The 19,103-nt window shown below is 40.9% G+C and overlaps 1 protein-coding gene across 1 annotated transcript in view; it reads left to right on the top strand.

Annotated features, from left to right (window-relative positions):
• grin2aa (glutamate receptor, ionotropic, N-methyl D-aspartate 2A, a) overlaps window positions 1-19,103 on the top strand; it is a 130,003-nt gene that overhangs the window by 75,834 nt on the left and 35,066 nt on the right. The window contains exons 2-4 of the mRNA XM_068336676.1: window positions 4,179-4,345; window positions 7,660-8,088; window positions 18,330-18,444. Of these exons, the coding sequence (XP_068192777.1) occupies window positions 4,179-4,345; window positions 7,660-8,088; window positions 18,330-18,444 (711 nt within the window). The remainder of the gene's footprint in view (window positions 1-4,178; window positions 4,346-7,659; window positions 8,089-18,329; window positions 18,445-19,103) is intronic.

Raw genomic sequence — 19,103 nt, 5'->3', positions numbered from 1 at the left:
GTGTGTTGTGTTTCTGGGCACTGCCTGCTTAAGGTGTGAGTGGAAAGAAAACAGGTCACACTTGACAAGGATGAAATCAGAAGTTATGATTGGCTGTTTTCTAATGCCATGGATTGTGAGTCATCCCAATTAGAAACAATCACACGCTGCTTAGTCACATATCATTTTGTCCTACACAGCTCTATCCATCCCTGTTCTTTTCATGTGTCCTTAATCCATATTTTATTCCTCCTTGTATCTAATTTCATGTCTCTTTGGATCTTCTGTCTGCCACTCTCGGGGTCATTTCCTCTCTTTGAGTGTTGTTTATAAATTTTATCACAATCACTCTTGTTTTCCTTTTTTATACCTATTCTTAATCTAAGTCTTTTTGACATCTTTACCTCACCCACCTAAACTGCCTACGAAAAACTAAGTAATACAAAAGAAATCAAGAGTAAATGAAATTAGATACCTCCAATAACGTTTAGGCTTCCATAAGGCCTGAATCTCCATTTTATTAAATTTAATGAATTAACCTTAACCTAAATTTTAATTAGGCATCATTATCAAAATGACTTCCCCCGAGAAAGTCTGGCATTGAATTTACCAAAATTTATTTTTTGTCATATATCTCCACCAAGATAGTGAAATTCATCAAGGAATTCGGGCATAATTCATCTTCTAGTGGCATATGAATTGATTGAAATTAATTGATCTATTTCTTCATCCAGTTCTAATCCAAAAAATATCTTCTCCTCTTCTCTATTTCATTAAGTTTGTGTTTTAAAGTACTTTATGCATGCTTTCAGAAAAAGAGATGAAAAAAGACCTGACTCTACTCCTTTATCTGGATCCATTCCAAAATGTAATGGTTGTGTCCGTGTCATGGGCCAACCCCTCCATCAAGCAGTATGAAAACCCATTAAGCCATTTTTGTATAATTTTGCTAACAGTCAGACCATCTTAAAGAGACATTAGTACAACAGAGAGGCATAGAGCTGTCAGTTCACCACGGAGCCACACAGAAAGACAAACAACTAATCAGATTCACTGGACCTTCTGTATTTATTCCCTGTACAGGGTACAGGAAGTGGTTTGTAGGTGTAATGATAGAACCTGCTGCTCTGTACAGATTGTAAAGCCCTCAGAACTGTGTTAAGTGAATTTGGAATTAGGATTTGCACATTGAGGGTTACCTGGAGCACCAATCGTACAAGACAGGCAAAGACACTTTCTTTCTTTAAAAAAACAAAAACATTAGTAATACTGAAGCATGTCTCTAGAAAGCATTCATAACCGATGTGATCTTTTGCCAAAGTAGTAATCTTGGTATGACTTTATAATTTCTTTCTTGTAAAACCAGTGTCTGTCAAAATGTAATTTCTGAAGAAAATTGAAGGATAAGCAGTAGGATATCTGTCTGAAAAACAGAAAATGATCTCCACTCTCCTGCAAAACTATGACATTGTAGATTTTGTGAAAAGGCAATTTCACACACTTCAAGAATTATTTTTGTGGAATAAACTGAGGAAAATCTAGAATTGTGGACAAGGGAGCACAAAAGTAAAATCTAATCAATATTATGGGACACATTGAGTGAGGCATTTGTTTTATCAACATGTCACAGGTATAGATTTTAATACAGAAATATCGTAACACCAGATGATCATTCTGCTGCTTTATGTTATTCTCTCTATTCCTAGACCACCCTAGTATGTAGTATATTTTATATCAGCCTCTGCTGTGATGAAGACAGGGAGTGACATGTCTTATAGCATGACCTCCCTCTTGTCCCACCATGCTTCAGTTTCTACCCCATTAGGACACACACACACACACACACACACACACACACACACACACACACACACACACACACACACACACACACACACACACACACACACACACACACTCACACAAACACACACATAAACACGCCAGGCTATGCTGAGAGCCTCTGAAGAGCATTTGAGTCAGTGTATCCATGAGCCAAACTCACACACAGAAACGATGCCAATAAACAGCAGCCTTGATATGCAGAGAGCAGAGATGTACACCTACTCTCACAAATAATGCAAACAGCGAATAGACACATTATTCAGGGCCTGTTAACACAATGAAAAAAGAAATGCCAGGTCAAGCATGCAAAGAAGAAATTACACGTAGGGCACTGATATGGTTGCACATGCAATCCAATACTTTTGGTCCCTGTGTTCTGCTTCCCTGCTCTCTACTTATTCCTGTTGCTTAGATCTGTTCTACTTTCAAAGGGTACGTGGAACAAAAAAGAGGGGTAAAAAAAAAAAGGACGGGTAAATGGAGCAGAGCACCACAGCACACAGCAGTAGCCTGTAACTGACTAGAAGGAAAAAGCAGAAAAATATTGAGATTATAAATGGAATCCATTTAATCAAATCATCTTGTCTAATCTCTGTTTCTATTTTTAAGTTAAAATTACACGACGTGATTAAAAATTGGCCGCAGCTCCTCGTTGGAGGTGGGGTGGAGGGGGTCTATTGAAATGAAGGCTTCATGTTTCACCAGGAAGGGGCCTGACATATTTTTATGGCTTCATCATGTTAGCACTCAATCGTGCAGTGCTTTCTCTTGATGTATATGTAGGACTTTCATCTCCGGTTTAAAAACAGCCTTTTTTTTAATCTGATGTTCACATTCCCACTGAGGATGGCTTCATGTCATTTAGAGGGCCAGCAGCAATGGCAGTTGAAAAAGGTAGTATTGAGTGTAGAATAAGATGTGTGACAGTATGGCTTCCTGTAGGGTCCAAATTTGCTGTATCTTGCCTTTCTGCTTTGAAAAAAAATACAGGAGACGATAAATGTTACTAAGTAGAGTCATAGATCTTCCTAAAATACATGACCCCAACGGCAACTGGAGGTTTCCCATGAAACTATGTTCCTAAAATGTCTGAATTTTTGTTTTTAAGGTGTATAAAGTACTGTTCCCATTTCAGTCACACTGTGAATGAATTATTTTAGATGCATGCCGCAGGTTTAGGTGATTTGTACAGTACATGTAGTTAATTCATTTATGTGTGACAGTAAGTGTTTGTTGTGGTGTATTTATTCATTTGGAGAGCAGGTGGAATCCTGTAAAATGACACGGGGCTGATTCTACTTTCTTCATTTGTCACATATTTCTCACTCCAGTCTTTTGTTCCGCTTCTGTTAGCTTTCCATTCTTATTGTTTTATTCAAGCTGTCAGGTTGCAGCCAAACACACACGCACACACACACACACACTCACACACACACACACACACACACACACACACACACACACACACACACACACACACACACTAGCGCGCACACATACACGCACACAGACACACACACATAAACACACACACCCACCTGCGGTCTGTCATAATTAGAGGACTAGAGATGAGTGGTGTCATGATAAGTCAAGTGTAAACTCCCTGACATTTCAAGGTATCAGAAACAAACACACAAACACGTATCAAGGCAGCAAACAAGCAGCACTTTCCAGTCCACACATTTTGGGATGCATTACCTCTTCGTCAATATTTTATACTACCAAATCTAACTTCATTTTAGTAACTCGCCTCATAATGAATCATCTTAAACTAACCCTCCAACATAAACGAGCAGATCTGTCCACCTGCAGGAGCACTTGTCCGTCCAATCCAAGATTATGGCTCAGTTTGGCTGAATTAAGTGGCAAATTGTTCTAACTCTGTTTAATTGAGTGGATATGTGTTACTCAAAGTAAATGTAACTCTCATTCTCCACCACCATGTCCATAGAGTTCTTCAGGCTGCCGCATACCACACCAATCCAATTTGGACTTAATAGAATTGTTGCGAGCCCCTCATCCATATATTTCCTCCACAGAAAGTCTATTACTCCCAATCTCTGTGTGTATATCTGTGTGTTCTCCCCTTCCTTTTGTGTGTGTGTATGTGTGTGTGTGTGTGTGTGTGTGTGTGCGTGCATGTGTGTGTGTGTGCGTAGGCACGCTCAAGAGCATGCCTACTGTAAGTCACCAAGGTTTAAATGCTCTGTTGTGGATTGATATTTCTAAAATGCAGTTTGAAATAGTTTTTGGGAAGTGATATAAAACTCAACAGAAATGCTCAACTAACTCAACTCTCCCTCCCCTTCTTTTACCCTTCCCTTTCTCCTTCCCTTCATCACTTCTCTTATCAGGATGTGAAGTCGACATTTTTCCAGTTTGGTGCCTCCATCCAGCAGGAGGCTCTTCTGATGCTGAACATCATGGAGGAGTATGACTGGCACATCTTCTCCATTGTCACATCAAAGTTCCCTGGCTACCAGGAGTTCATCAATATCCTAAAGACTACTGTCGACAACAGGTGGGATAAGGAGATTCACTTTACATCGTTCTCCACATGTTGATTGTCATCGTCTTAAATTGTATTTTAAATATCTGATAACTATTAAAGCAGATAAGGGAAGACAACAAAATAATGCAGCATCGTGTGACTGAACAAACATAGAGATCCCACGGGGAATTTGCTTTGTCTGTGCAGATGTGGATGTGTTTGGTGAGAGAGTTGCTTTGCCAGCTGTGGCATCAATTTGACAAACTTAATTTGGAGAATCTTAATTATGAAAACAAACAATGAGTAAAATATATGGAAACAAAATAATTAATCTAGGAGGACAGACTACGGTGATAAAAAATGTTTACAAGTCATGCTAAACCAGGGATAATGTTTACTACCTACACCATTCAAGCTTAATGAATAAGCATGTTAGCATTTTGGGGTTAACATTAAAAAGAGAAACTTGTAAAAAATATACTGCACATAATAAACCAAAAAGTTTGATTGAGTATCAGAATTGTCTTTTTCATCTCCATCCTGAAACTTTCATTCTGAAACTGAATCCAGACAGGAGCTGGCTTTACTTTTGGCTTGGGTCAATTTGACTGATGCTGTATCTCCCTGCAGATACCGAGAAAAGAACTGCTGAAGAGAACAAGCCATAATTTTTAGAGTCAAAAATTTAATTTGTAGTCAGATTAATGATGCATGTCCAGTAACGCTAGAATGTTGGCAAGGGCTGGAGTCTGAGCCCAAGATATATCAATGCCCAGCTGAGGAGGGACTTTTTCATTAGCAGTTACTCTTCATGCTGCGTGTGTGTGTGTGTGTGTGTGTGTGTGTGTGTGTGTGTGTGTGTGTGTGTGTGTGTGTGTGTGTGTGTGTGTGTGTGTGTGTGTGTGTTTCCACATGCTTGTGTGTGCGTATCTGTCTGTCTGTATGTATGCATTAGCATAGACTACGTTAGTTTAAAATGTCCAGTCAGGTATTTCAAAATCTTAGTAAATGCTTAACTGGCAGCTTTAAACATCCCAAGGCTTTTGATTGTGCATCTATATCATCATCAGATATTTCCAGTCAATATCTACTCCAAATAATGCATTTACAATAATTTAGTTGAAACCACACCGCATTATAAATTTTCGATAGAGAAAACCAACATCCCAATTTTCCTTACTCTGTTGAATTAAGATTCATCAAAAGCTAAATTACCAACAATTACACAAAGTCAATTTCAAGCGCTGATTTCTGAGTGACTTGGCAAGGCAGTTTTAATAGCAACGAAGTTGTAAAAGACCAATCTGACCATGGAAAGACATTAGAACATGCAGCAGACAAACAGGTCCTGCTATAGAACCGTTAAAACTTCCTTTACCTGTAGGGTTTGCCACAGCATGTTATCCTTTTTACGTTTTAGATGGACACTCATATTTGTTTGGCAAAGTTTTTTTTATGCCCAATGCCCTTCCTGCTGCAACCCTCTAAATTTATCAGGGCTTGGAACAAGCCTACAGTTGACACTGGCGTGCGCACCCCTAAGGCTGCAGATGCCGAGGATTAAACCCAGGGCACCATACATTGGAAGCATGTGCTCTTCCACTGTTACTGTTGAAGGCTGCATCCAGCAGCCATTTTGTTGACAGGTATGCAGGCATGTTACTGAGTTTCCTGTTAGTCTAATGAGTTATTTCAATTGTATAATGAGCTAGTCCATTCAAAGACCTTTGGGAGTTGTGTAGCGGGAGCTCATGAAGTACAGTAATCCCTCATTACTCGTGGTTAATGCGTTCCAGGACCACCCGTGAAAAATAAAATAATATTTGTAAACAATTGAGATCGAAAAGATAGGCAACCTCTTTTTTCATCCATGTATGTGATAATTTAAACCTGGAGTGCAGGATATTTACATTCAGAACAGTTGTCCCACTACTAACGAAACTTTTCACCAACAACTTCATCTTTCTGTTTTCAACCGTCCAAATACATTTTTAATTATTGAGTTTGTGCTGTCATTGCATCTCTGGCATTGCAATTTCCGTCAATCAGTACAGATTGAATTGCCAGAGATGAAGGACGGAACAACATTAGTGACAAAGTAAGCAACTGTGAGTATGGGTATGATGATGCTCATGGCATCGTAAGCATTTGTTAGTATAATGATGCTCACTGCCAGATGGGGCAGAAATGTACGCATTCTGAGTTTAATGACAGGGAGTAATGCAGTATTGAATTCTCTAGTAACTCTCTCTCTCTCTCTCTCTCTCTCTCTCTCTCTCTCTCTCTCTCTCTCTCTCTCTCTCTCTCTCTCTCTCTCTGTCTCTGAAGAATGAGGGAAGCGAAGAAAATTGCTAAAGAAACACCTGAGACACCTCCTGATACAAGTAGCTCTGACAATGAAAATGACAACAGTCTGAAAGAGGCCGTAACAGAAAAATATGATTCGCACAAGATCAAAAAATTCCTGCAAGACACAAAAGGTTCAAGGGCAAAAGTAGAAAAAAATTTCATGACCTCAACATGTTCCTGGATAGCGCCAGCTTTTATATGAAAAGTAAAATAAGAAGTGGTAAACCAGTTTTTATAGTTTTATAGATTGCAAAAACTAAGGAAAAAAGTAAGAAATGATTGTAGAAGAGATGATTGTGGAGAACGGATAATTGTTTTTTTTCTTAATTTTGTCTGTTTTTTTTTAGTTTGATAAATGTTAAAAGGTTACTTGTTTCTTTGTTCAGAAAAAAACAGTACTATTGAAAATCCTCTTTTACGTGAATCTCTTGGATTTTTGTATTATTTTGTAATTTTATGTTTATGATGTTAAAATCTCAAAGTCTCTCCCTTTCTCTCTCCTCTCTCTCTTTCTGCGTGTGTGTGTGTGTGTTTGTGTGTGTGTGTGTGTGTGTGTCATGAAAGACTTGTAGACCATTATCTCTCTCAAGAGGACAGCAATTCCCATGTTTTGTTACCTGTTCATTTCTGAATTCTTGCATCATGTTTAACTTGTAATTTATTTCATGAATTTGCTTTGTAATATCATACAAACAGAGTTTCTCTTCAAAGTTGCTTTGAGCCTTACGGTTTCGTGTGTTTTGTTTCATCATCCTCAAGTTTTGGTGCTTTGGATCCTGCTGAGCATCATACAAAACCATTCATTTTAGCCTTAATGTGTTTCCTTTGACATAAACCACATTAGCATTCCCGATGCGTATAGCAGTATCAATTATAAAGGTTGATTAGGCAGTATGAATTAAAAAGGTTGATTATAGCTGACTTTGCAAGTACCTGAGTAAAGTTTGAATTCTGTTGGTTAAATATTAACCATGTCTTCATTACCTTTGCTTTAGTTTTGTGGGCTGGGACCTGCAGAATATCATCACTCTTGATGCAGTGGAGGAAGACAGCCGGTCTCAAATCATGCTTAAGAAGGTCCAGTCCCCAGTGGTTCTGCTCTACTGCTCCAAGGATGAGGCAGTTTACATTCTGGAGGAGGCTCGCTCCCTGGGCCTCACTGGATTTGGATACATCTGGATAGTGCCATCACTCACCACAGGGAACCCGGAAATAACGCCTGACGAGTTTCCACCAGGAATTATTTCCGTGTCGTATGATGACTGGGATTATCCACTGGAGGCACGAGTTCGGGATGGTCTTGGGATCATAACGTCGGCGGCTGCGGCTATGTTGGAGGAGTATGGAGACATCCCCGAAGCCAAGACGTCCTGTTATGGTCAGATGGAGAAAACAACCAAGTTGCCACCCAGTGCACTACATAAGTAAGTAAAGGGGGGGGGGCTTCAAAAATGTCTGTTGTTAATAAGATGTAAACAGTAAACTTCTGTCACTAGATTTTCTGTATTTATAACACCAACAGACTAACAGTGTTAATGCACATTGAATCTTGCTTGTTGTGTGCTTGTTTGATTGTAAGACTTCCTGCCACACTGTGTTTGTTTTCACCCTGGTCCTCGGTAATTAGAGACTTCCTCCAACTTTCCACCAAGTTGACATTACGAATTGAGACTGAAGATAGATGCAATTAATGCATAAAAGGGTTTGAGATTTGGAGCGAAGAGAAGTAGGAGTCAGGGAAAGAGGGAGAATGAAAGAGCTGAATGGGAGTTGAGGAGGAAGTTTGTAATTTAAGCAGTGCAGAAACAGGGAAGGGAAGCAATTGAGACTGCGGTAACAGTGGGAAACTGCTACAAATGAGTGCACTCCAGAATTGAACAGCTCCTTGATGAGTCCGTCTGTTCCTCTCCTTGTTTCTTCCTCCAAAACTCATTCACTCCCTTCTCTCCTCCTCATCATGCGCTCCCTCCCCAACAGCCAGTGGGAGATGTTTCAGGTCTTGCCAGCCCTGTCTGGTCCTTCCATCTGGCAAAGCAAGGATAGATTCACACAACCTGTGTTTACATGCAAGTGTTGTTGTGTTTGTATTAACAATGCACAAAATTACAATGTGTCTGTCCTAAAGTTGTAAAATTTAAAACAAAGGGATAGCATTTATGGTTGTGGTCTATACTCATTTTTTTAAACTAGAAAATAATTTTGACACTAAAAAACTTGTGAATCTGTTAAGCAATCTGTATTAGCATTAGGAAATCATTGGTATTTAGCAATCTGTTCATCATCTTGGCAAACACCGTATGACAATATGTTACACTGAATGCAATTAAATGACCACTTTTCATGCAGCCAAACATTGATTTTATATCCTCTGCTAAATGATATAGATTACAACAGAGCATTTTCTTATGTTGCCAGTTTGGTGTATATTAGGATTTCCAAATTCCATTGTTCAGAAATTCAACAAAAAAACACTTTGACTGTCTGGCTTACATTCCATGATAAGTTCTTGTCAGTATTAAAAATCTATTTAACTTAAAAAAAATAGTGTATATTTAGAAAGATATACTTGTCAAAGTCAGCTTTATTGTCAAATGTACCATATATGCACGACATACAGCACGGATGAAATTGCAGTCTTGTCAGATCCACGGTCAACAGACAGTACAACACAGGCAGTACAGCGCAGGCAGTACAACAGGCAGTACAGCACAGGCAGTACAACAGACAGTACAACACAGGAGGTACAACAGACAAAACGGCACAAAGTATAAGATGAAACACAAAGGGACAGTAAACATCTCTATACACTCTAATCCCGTAGGGGAAGTGACGTGTGCGCAGTCCCCCGAGTTGACGGGGAGAGAGAGAGAGGTAGTCAGGTGCTGGGGGGCAGGGTAGAGTTCAAGGCTGTGGCAGGGGCAGTGCAGGGAGGGAGTTGAGCCTCCTGACGACCTGGTGAAAGAAACTGTCCTTGAGCCTGCTGGTTTTGACCTGCAGACTCTGCCGTCTCCTACCTGATGGCAGCAGCTGAAAAGGCTGTGAGAGGGGTGGGTGGGATCACCCACTTCACCTGCATAGCTGATGGCTTTGCGGGTGAGGCGGGTTTAATAAATGTCTGTGAGGGAAGGGAGAGAGACACCAGTGATCTTTTCAGCTGCTCTCACGATGCACTGCAGGGTCTTGCGGCACGAAACGGTGCAGGCGCCGTACCACACGGTGATGCAGCTGGTCAGGATGCTCTCGATGGTGCCTCTGTAGAAGGTGAGCATGATGGGGTGTGAGGCTCTTGCTCTCCTGAGTTTGCGGAGGAAGTAGAGCTGCTGTTGGGCTTTTTTGGCCAATGATGCAGTGTTACACCCAGGAACTTGGTGCTAATGACCCTTTCCACTGCGGCCTCATCGATGGTTAGTGACGCTTGCTGGGTGCGTGCTTTCTGGAAGTCCACAACAATCCCCTTAGTCCTCTCCACATTCAGATGGGGATTGTAATCCTTGCACCACCTTGCCAGGCGGCTCACCTCATTTCTGTAGGCTGTCTCATCGTTGTTGTTGTTGATGAGACCCACCACAGTTGTGTCTGCAAACTTTATGAAGAGGTTATAAGTTTGTGTACAGTTGTGGGTCAGCAGAGTGAAGAGGAGGGGGCTTAGTAGGTATCCTTGGGGGCCTCCTGTTTTCAATGTGATGGTGCTGGAGGTACTACTGACTCGAACTGCCTGTGGTCTCCCTGTCAGGAAGTCCCCGCCACAGGTTCCTGGTGTCTCTGCTGTCGCTGAAGTGGGTGGTGATCCTCCTGGAGTACTGTCTCTTGGCCACTCTGATGCCTCGTAATAGGTTGGCCCTAGCTGTCCTTAGGCCCACCTCGTCCCAGGCTCTGAAGGACGCGTTCCGTGCCCTCAGAAGCCTGTGGACTTCCACTGTCAGCCATGGCTTCTGGTTGGCTCGAATGTAGGTGGTTTGGGTGAGCGTGACATCATCCATCCATTTCTTCATGTATGGAGTGACTGTCTCCGTATACTCCTGGAGGTCTGTGGTGTCTTGGGTGGCTGCATCTTTGAATACACTCAAGTCTGTGGTGGAGAAGCAGTCCTGGACTGCGTCTGAAGACCCCTCAGGCCACAACTGTATCTGCCCTTTCGCAGATCTGATGACTCTAACGAGCGGTTTGTATGTTGGCGTTAGCATAACAGAAGTGTGGTTGGGCGTCCCCAGGTAGCGTTGGCTCTGTAGGCATGCGCTTCATGTGTCATGTAGACATTGTCCAGGATGTTAGCTCCTCTGGTGACAAAGTTTATATACAGTATACATGTAATTTGGGAAACACACTCTTGGGGTTTGCATGGTTCAAGTACCCAACCAGAATGAGGAAGGCATCTGGGTGGGCTGACTGCTGCTCACATCAGTTACCGAAACGACAGAACCACTAATATTGACCAGCGGCATTTGTGAGGCTGCTTAGGTCAAGAAGCACAAAATTAGGACTCATTTAGCCTTTAATAACTTTTATAGATCTTAAATTTCACTTCACGTTATTATATTACTCATCACCTCAGGTATGCACACATGAAAGAGAATTACCTGATATCCACAGCCAACAGAATTTGCAGCCAGCATGCTCAGCCGCCTCAGGTTGTTATCCAGGTGATGAGTGGCCACAGATGCACATTGTTGTGGTTGAGAGAGCCAAGCCAATAAAGCCTCAGGACCACAACATGAGAAACATGATTGGTCAACACTAAGTCGAGGACGACGGGCCAGTAGGTGATGTTGGACTATTAACTGCCATCAAGGGACACACGCACGCACGCACGCATGCACGCACGCACGCACGCACGCACGCACACACACACACACACACACATGGGAGAGCAAGAAGAAAGAGGAGGTATACACAAATGAAGGTCACAGTTTTTATTCTTTGTTGTGTTCATTTGATTTGCTGCCTCAACATAGAAGAATACGTCACTGATGCTGGGTCTCAGCCTAAATTGTGATTTTTTACAACAATCTTGTTTACACTGAAGGCTTTTCTTTTAAATATGAGCTAAAAGAATGAAACAAAAGCGTATTACGAATAGCATTAAGAAATTGTCCAGGTCACTCTTGGAGAAATATTTTTTTCATACATATTAGAGAGGATTTGACCTGGTTTAATAAAAGATATGTGCTGTGTATATCATACGTATATTGTGCTACAATCTCATGGTAAACATGGTTTATGCAACATCCCTGGCTTTCTGTGAATTCTATCATGAATTAAATGTGTTTCACAGAGTAATTTCTCAGGGGTAAAGCGGCAGGGCGGTAGAGCGGGTTGTCCAATGTTCCAAGATCGGCGGATCGATTCCCGCTCCTGCCCAGCCGCCTGGAGTGTGAGCTGACAGTGGGAGGTGTCACCTCTGGACCATTGCTGAGGTGCCCTTTAGCAAGGCGCCGTCCCCCTTTACAAATGCTCATTTAAGGCGCACCATGAAGGAGCTGCCTGCCACTCTACCTCGCCCTGTATGCCTACAGGCCCCCCTGTGTGCGTTTGTGCGTGTTACAAGGGCTATATGCATGTGTTTGTTCAAAGAACTAGAGCAGGGGTATTCAATTAAAAGTCACGGAGTTCCAGTTATAAAAATTTCCTCTTAAAATAAGGTCTGAACCCAAGTCCAGTTTGTGTCTTATAGCCAGCTCCTATGTCCACATTATCATTTATTATCAATTTTAAATGCAGGATATGTTTACGTGAGTGCACAGCTAGCTCTTTTACCTCACCATAAATAAAAATAGACCCAGGCAAATAAATTTCAAGCCTTTATATGAGACTGAAGAACACACAAACCTCAGAATTAAAAATGAACTGCAAAAAGAGCTGAATAATCTTTTTTTCTCGTGAATTAAAGACATCCCAGCCTAAAGATGTGAAAGGCCTACACTTCGAGTAAAAAAACTTTAACATGTTGAGAAAGCATGAATAAAAACGGGCTCTTTCAGGGGAAAAATGCAAACAGAACTTTCTTCATGAGAGAAAGGGGCATGTGGCCTGCCAGTAATTTACTTGTGCACAAGTAACCTTGTACACAAGGTGTGCCTGTGCACAGCTTGTGGTGGTGGTGGTCACCTTGTGGTGGTCTCTGTCATCTGTGGTGCAACAGACCACTGGACTTTGTCAGCATCTTTTTTATTGCTGCATGTATGTCCTCTCTTCTTGTGTGTGTTTCATAGTGGTGTTACAATCAGCAAAGAGCTCCTTATCTTTGTGAAGGAACCTGACACTCACAAAAGCTACAACTCATCAGTGGCCACAGATATGCATGGTGCTCTTTGAGTATCTGCATCAAGCTGTTAATATTTGTGATTTTCTGGTTGCTGTTGAAGCTGATATTGGGAGTTTTTCCACATATCTCATCTTTCTGTTTTCCCTCAAACAATGTGTCGACAACATCTTTTAAGCACTTATTTACAACTGTCCCATCACTAAAAGACATTTTCTGTTGCCCCAAAATCCACCATGTCTTTAGTAAACATTCATTTGCATTTTTCTCGGTCATTTTGCCCTCAGCTCGGACTTCAGGAGGTAATTCTGTGCAAAAACTGTTTCGTAGTGGTGCTTCACGTTATTAATTCATTAATTAAATAGTGCTACGGGTTCAGACTATTTGAGGCAAAATGGTTTTAACTGTCTGATGGAAGAATAAACATAAATGTCTCCGTCCACTCATTGTTAACCAGCGGTCTTCCTCATTAACCTCCCTTCATTTGGAGCTCTTCTGTCCTCACCGTCTCCCTTCCGCTGTGCTCCTGTAGCGGTAAACTCAGCGGCAGCAGCAGCAAGCTGTCTCACTTCCTGGTGCTCTGACAGAGCAGATAAACAAACGATCTGATTGGCTGACCTGAGTGGCGCTATTACCGTGTTAACTGGAGTAGCAGCGCCCGCCGTCTGTAGCGTGACCGTCAGAAAAACTTCTCCAAGAAGATCAACTCTCGTGAATTTATCATGGAGTGGTCACGGGTCCGGACAGAACCATCACGCAGTCCAGATCCAGACCACAATCCGCCATTTGGTGACCCCCGAACTAGAGTGTGCTCTTAATTTACATTCGGGGATTACTAAAGTGTACAAATAAAAAAAACAAAAAACAAAATCCAAAAATCGGTAAATAAAAACAGGACCGGGTGAACAGCAAAGACCTTTAGCCAATGCTGCTGTCAGACAAGGTGACATCTTTGTGTGTGCGTGTGTGTGTGTGTGTGTGTGTGTGTATGTGTGTGCGTGCGTGCATGCATGCATGTGTGTGTGTTCATGTTAAAAACAAGAGAAATGCCTCCCCCGTCCCCTTAAGAGAGTGTTCTGTCATGATTGATTTACAGTGTACCCCTCACCTTTCTGTGGAGACCAGTTTGCCTTAAAACACTTTATTTATCAGTGTGTGTAGGCGTGTGTGTGTGTGTGTGTGTGTGTGTGTGTGTGTGTGTGTGTGTGTGTGTGTGTGTGTGTGTGTGTGTGTGTGTGTGTGTGTGTGTGTGTGTGTGTGTGTGTGTGTGTGTCTGTGTGTGTGTGTGTGTGTGTCTGAGTATGTGAGATGTTTGTAAGGGTAGTGGTGCTAGTAGTTTGTCCTCATAGGTAATTTCAGACTGTAGCCCTGACCTATGAGGGTTAGAACAAATGCCCATTGCACACACATACAGTCCTGAGGCAGTTTTAAGCTGTGCAGGAAAATTTACATACAGTACACACTGCAATTGAGATGTTTCAAAAAATACAAACACGTGGAATTAGTTGATGAACACACACACACACACGCACGCACGCACGCACGCACGCACGCACGCACGCACGCACGCACACACACACACACACACACACACACACACACACACACACAAATGCCCATTGCACACACATACAGTCCTGAGGCAGTTTTAAGCTGTGCAGGAAAATTTACATACAGTACACACTGCAATTGAGATGTTTCAAAAAATACAAACACGTGGAATTAGTTGATGAACATGCAAACCTATGAAAATCAAACCTTATAGTCTGACTAAATGATTAAATGTATTTTGTATGACACTAAAACGCTTACACACCATGGTCATCTGAATAAGTTTATTCGTTGAAAATAAACAATGACTCCCGATGCATTAACATGCCAAACACTTCAGTGATCCAACATGTCACAAAATAAATATTACACTGCTCCATGAAATCCTCCAAGCTCTGTGGACCAACTCTGTTGATATGTTTGCTATGAATGACTATTCGTCTTTAATAAGCAGGTCCTTCGAAGTCAAAAGTTTCACCCAAAATCATTCAATCTGCCCAACTCACATATCAGGGTCAGAATTAGTTTACCAGGCAGGGAATCGTCCATCAGAGCATTATGGTGACAAAATACAATTTTACTCAAAATTGTGAATTTTGAATTACATTCAAAGAAAAATGTGAGATGTCACTTAGGGTGACATCTCACCCTAAGTGACAAAGAGAGCACAGGTCAGTCAGCTTTTATTATCAATGTGTTCTTTGTTATGAACATGATGTAGGGAGTGGTCAGTCAGTGTTCTCCTCAATAGCATGGGAAAGATCACAGTGATCATGTCAGGGTTTAATCCACAATAGAGGTATCATTGCAAAGTCTTTATGACTTAGATCCTAAAACAAAGAAAGTAAAATCATAAAACAAATCACTACATTTCCTCCATATGTTATGAATTCTCTTAAAAAATGGAACTGACATTTTTGAATATCATCTGTGTACATTAGCAGCAGATGCAAAAGTTCCCACTTGAATGCGCATTTAATAATTACAAAATGGAAGATAGTCCTGCATTAATACCCATCGGTCAGTTGATCAACCTGAAATATCCCTTTGCCAGTAATGACTACGTATTTTCTTCAAGCTTGTGGGAGCAGAAGATAATTGTCCTGCAGGTTCAAGGTTGAGCTCCCTCTACTAATGCTAATTAGTTCAGAAAAGCTGCACAGTCATTCGCGGGATTACAAAGAACATTTAGAAATTTACATTCAGCAGAAGACTCATACTATTCAAAGTCAGGAGTGTTGAAAAGATTTCCATACAACTGCTCTCATAAATCCTGTTTTGAGCAATGAAGGGGATGTTCCAAAAGAAGCATGAGCATGTCTTGCATTTTATTTTGTGACTGCAAATTTGTAAAATACACGATATAATTGTAAGCATTAATCTTATGCTGCCCATGTGCGCACAGGAAAAAGGCAAGAGGAGGGACACTACTAAACTAGCATTTAGTTTGTTTCACGTGCTCCCTGACACTGAATTGTGTGACCTCACGCTTTTGGGTCATCTTAAAAAAATGACTTAAATCAGCACCAAAGGCAGCTCCCATCTTTTTTCAGAAGTCACCTTTGTCTCTAAGAAACAGTGAGTATTTGTCTGCGCTTTTGCAGTTCATGGCTCTTAAGTGTTGAATTGAGGACATCTTTCACACACAGAACACACACACACACACACCCACACACACACACAGACACACACACACACACGCACGCACGCACGCACACACACACACACACACACACACACACACACACACACACACACACACCTTAGAATCTTTGTAGAGTTTTCTTGCCCGGCAGTGAAGCCTTGTTAGATATAATGATGACTTGTTATTATAAAATGAAACCTATAAAAGGGACAACTGGAGACTCTGACTGAGTTTTCTTTTTCTTTTTGGCGTCAACAACACACAACACAGCCCTGTTTACAGAAAACATCCCTGCCATGGAGGTTGTTTTGTGTGAGGCCAGCTATCTGTAAATGTCACTGTTTCCTATAATTTGCTCCATAAATGTTTCATGCTGATGAAAGCAGGATGATGAAAACTCCATAAATGGTTTTCTCAGTCTATGTGTGCGGCTGTAAAAAAATAAAAAATAAAAATGGATCCCTCGTCCCCATCCCCTTCCTAACCCCATTTTTCTCAAAAATGAAGGGTGAAAAAACTCTATCCAGGCTTAGTCGGCTTTTTTTTCATAAAATTTTACTCCTCTCTCCACTTGCTCACTCTTTTATAGTCTTTTATTCACACACCTTTTTTGGGGGATATTCTCACCCACCTTTGTTTGGATGTTCCTTCTCCCTTTAACGCTGTTCTGCAGCGTTCATTGAGGGTTATTTAGGATTATTTTGCAGCTTTTGCACTGTATTACACTACATGTCTGTATCTTAGCAATGTCTTATAAGGCCCACCTGTTTGATGGGGATCAACCAAAACATTCTTGTGGTCATACAAAACACACACACATATACAGATAATACTCTGTCTACCCCGTATGCATCTTTTGATTATCAGATTTCAGATGAACTGGAAAGAAAAACAACAATAAACAGATAGTCACTCAAAACTATGAATTCCTTTTTCTCCCATGAAAGCACAGAGCCCCCCTAAGTGGAGTCCCCATCTAGCAGCTGTATAGCAGGAAGATAGTGTTGCTCTTCAAAATAAATAACAGAGAGGCTGGAAATGGAGATCTTCCTTCCTGAGAAGCACATTTTCTATAGGCTGTATGAGGGTAGAGGTGAAACATTAACTTCAACAGATGATTTCTTTGGTGTGTTTTACTCCAATTGGTTGAAGATACCATCAACAGCACCGCCAGGTTTTGATAGATGAGTCATCTCAAATTCTATTTGTATGAGTGAAATAATTAGACAATGCAGCTGGTGTTATTAACATGAAATTGTTTGAATCTTTACATTGATATCTTAAATAATAAAATCATTACATTGTCTCGTACATTGGCAGGATCTGTTTCAATGGGAATATCATATATATTTAATGAATAGGAAACAAGAACGACATGCAATAGAGCTCAAACGTCAGCCAAAGTCCAGCAGCAATCATATTAAACACATTCCAATAAGGCATTGCTAACATTAGATGATTTTTCACAAGATTTTTCAAGATATTAAAAAGATTCTGTAGTTTTAGCAAATACTAAAAGCACTGTTTGTGACTCCACTTCTATACACTTTGCCGTTTTGATGGCTTTAAGTCCTTCACAGCATTAAAGGCTCACCTGCAGGACTCCATCGGGGCTTTCAAAGACATGTGTACATGCTCCATTTAGAAGTTGGCCCTGTCGCATCAGCCCAAGAATGGACTGTGGGAGGAAGAAAGGAGGAGCTGTCTCTCTCCTCTCGTTGTTCATGACCACTGATGGGGACTGAGGGAGAGAGAGGTTGGGAAAGGACAGCCATGATTAATGTGGAGGCTGTGTGGACCCAAGAATATCTCCCCACTGTGTCTTAGCTAATGTGACCTGCCATATGGGTCACTCATTACAGTGTGCATGTGTGTATGTGAGTCTGTATAGTATGGAAATAGTTTTACTTTCAGGAACTGTTGTTATGTCATTTTTTTCTTGTGATGTTCATTTTTTCTCTGGGGCTAAATGCAGCACCATGAGCCTCTGATCTTTGCTGTTGTGTTTCGCTTGTATCTTCTACGAGGCACACATGGGGCTTTACATGTTATCCATCAATGCAACAGAGTCTGCATGAATATTTTAGAATAGAAATGCTGACAATTTGCAGCTTGACTTTTGCATATGCTCATATCATGTCACCTTTTCTCCCACCCTCCCTCCAACTTGCTCTCCCTCTCCTCCACACCTCCTCTCCTTCTGCTCTTAGGTACATGATGAATGTCACATGGGATGGCAGAGACTTGTCTTTCACAGAAGACGGCTACCAAGAAAACCCAAAGCTGGTGGTCATAGTCCTCAACAAGGACAGAGAGTGGGAGAAGGTAGGATGTACATGTGTGGCTACATAATATGCCAGACAGTCTGTTTTGTCCAGGCTTTATCATAAGATGTATGTCAAGGACCATAGGGGAACAGAGCTAAATGCTACGGTTGCCATCATGTGTCTGGGAATTTTAAGGGTTATTTTACTTTTTTGACAGTTAAACTTTTTTCTAATTTAAATTAATAAAAAAAGGTTTTGCACACTATTTATTGGTTTTATCCTCCCCTAGTAGTGGAAAGAAAGTTATGAAACCTCACACACAGATGGGAAACAAGGAAAGCTCAGTAAATACTAAAATGTGATATGTGGGTATTATTTTTATTCATTTCATTGAGTTGTGTCAGTGTCAAAGAAGAACAGTTTCTTCAACTAAATACTGTAGTGTTGCGCTGATGGAATCTTGTGTCTATTATTTATTGTAATCTTCTACATGCTGCTTTTTCATCATCAGTACTTTTATAATCTGATACTTCTGATACTATTTTTTTTTTATTCTGTAGTTTTACAACTAAAACATATAACCTAGTGCTAGAATTATCTATGATAACCCTGTAATATAATAATATGATTAAAATAAACTTAATTTATACAGCATAGAGTTTCAAAGCCTTGCAGAGATGAACACTACAATACAATGAAGTATCAATAGATAGCACT

The sequence above is a fragment of the Antennarius striatus genome, chromosome 16 (genome assembly GCF_040054535.1).
Source record: "Antennarius striatus isolate MH-2024 chromosome 16, ASM4005453v1, whole genome shotgun sequence".
NCBI classification, from domain to species: Eukaryota; Metazoa; Chordata; class Actinopteri; order Lophiiformes; family Antennariidae; genus Antennarius; species Antennarius striatus.
The sequence above is the reverse complement of the archived record's forward strand: the minus strand, read 5'-3'. Positions and strand labels throughout refer to the sequence as shown.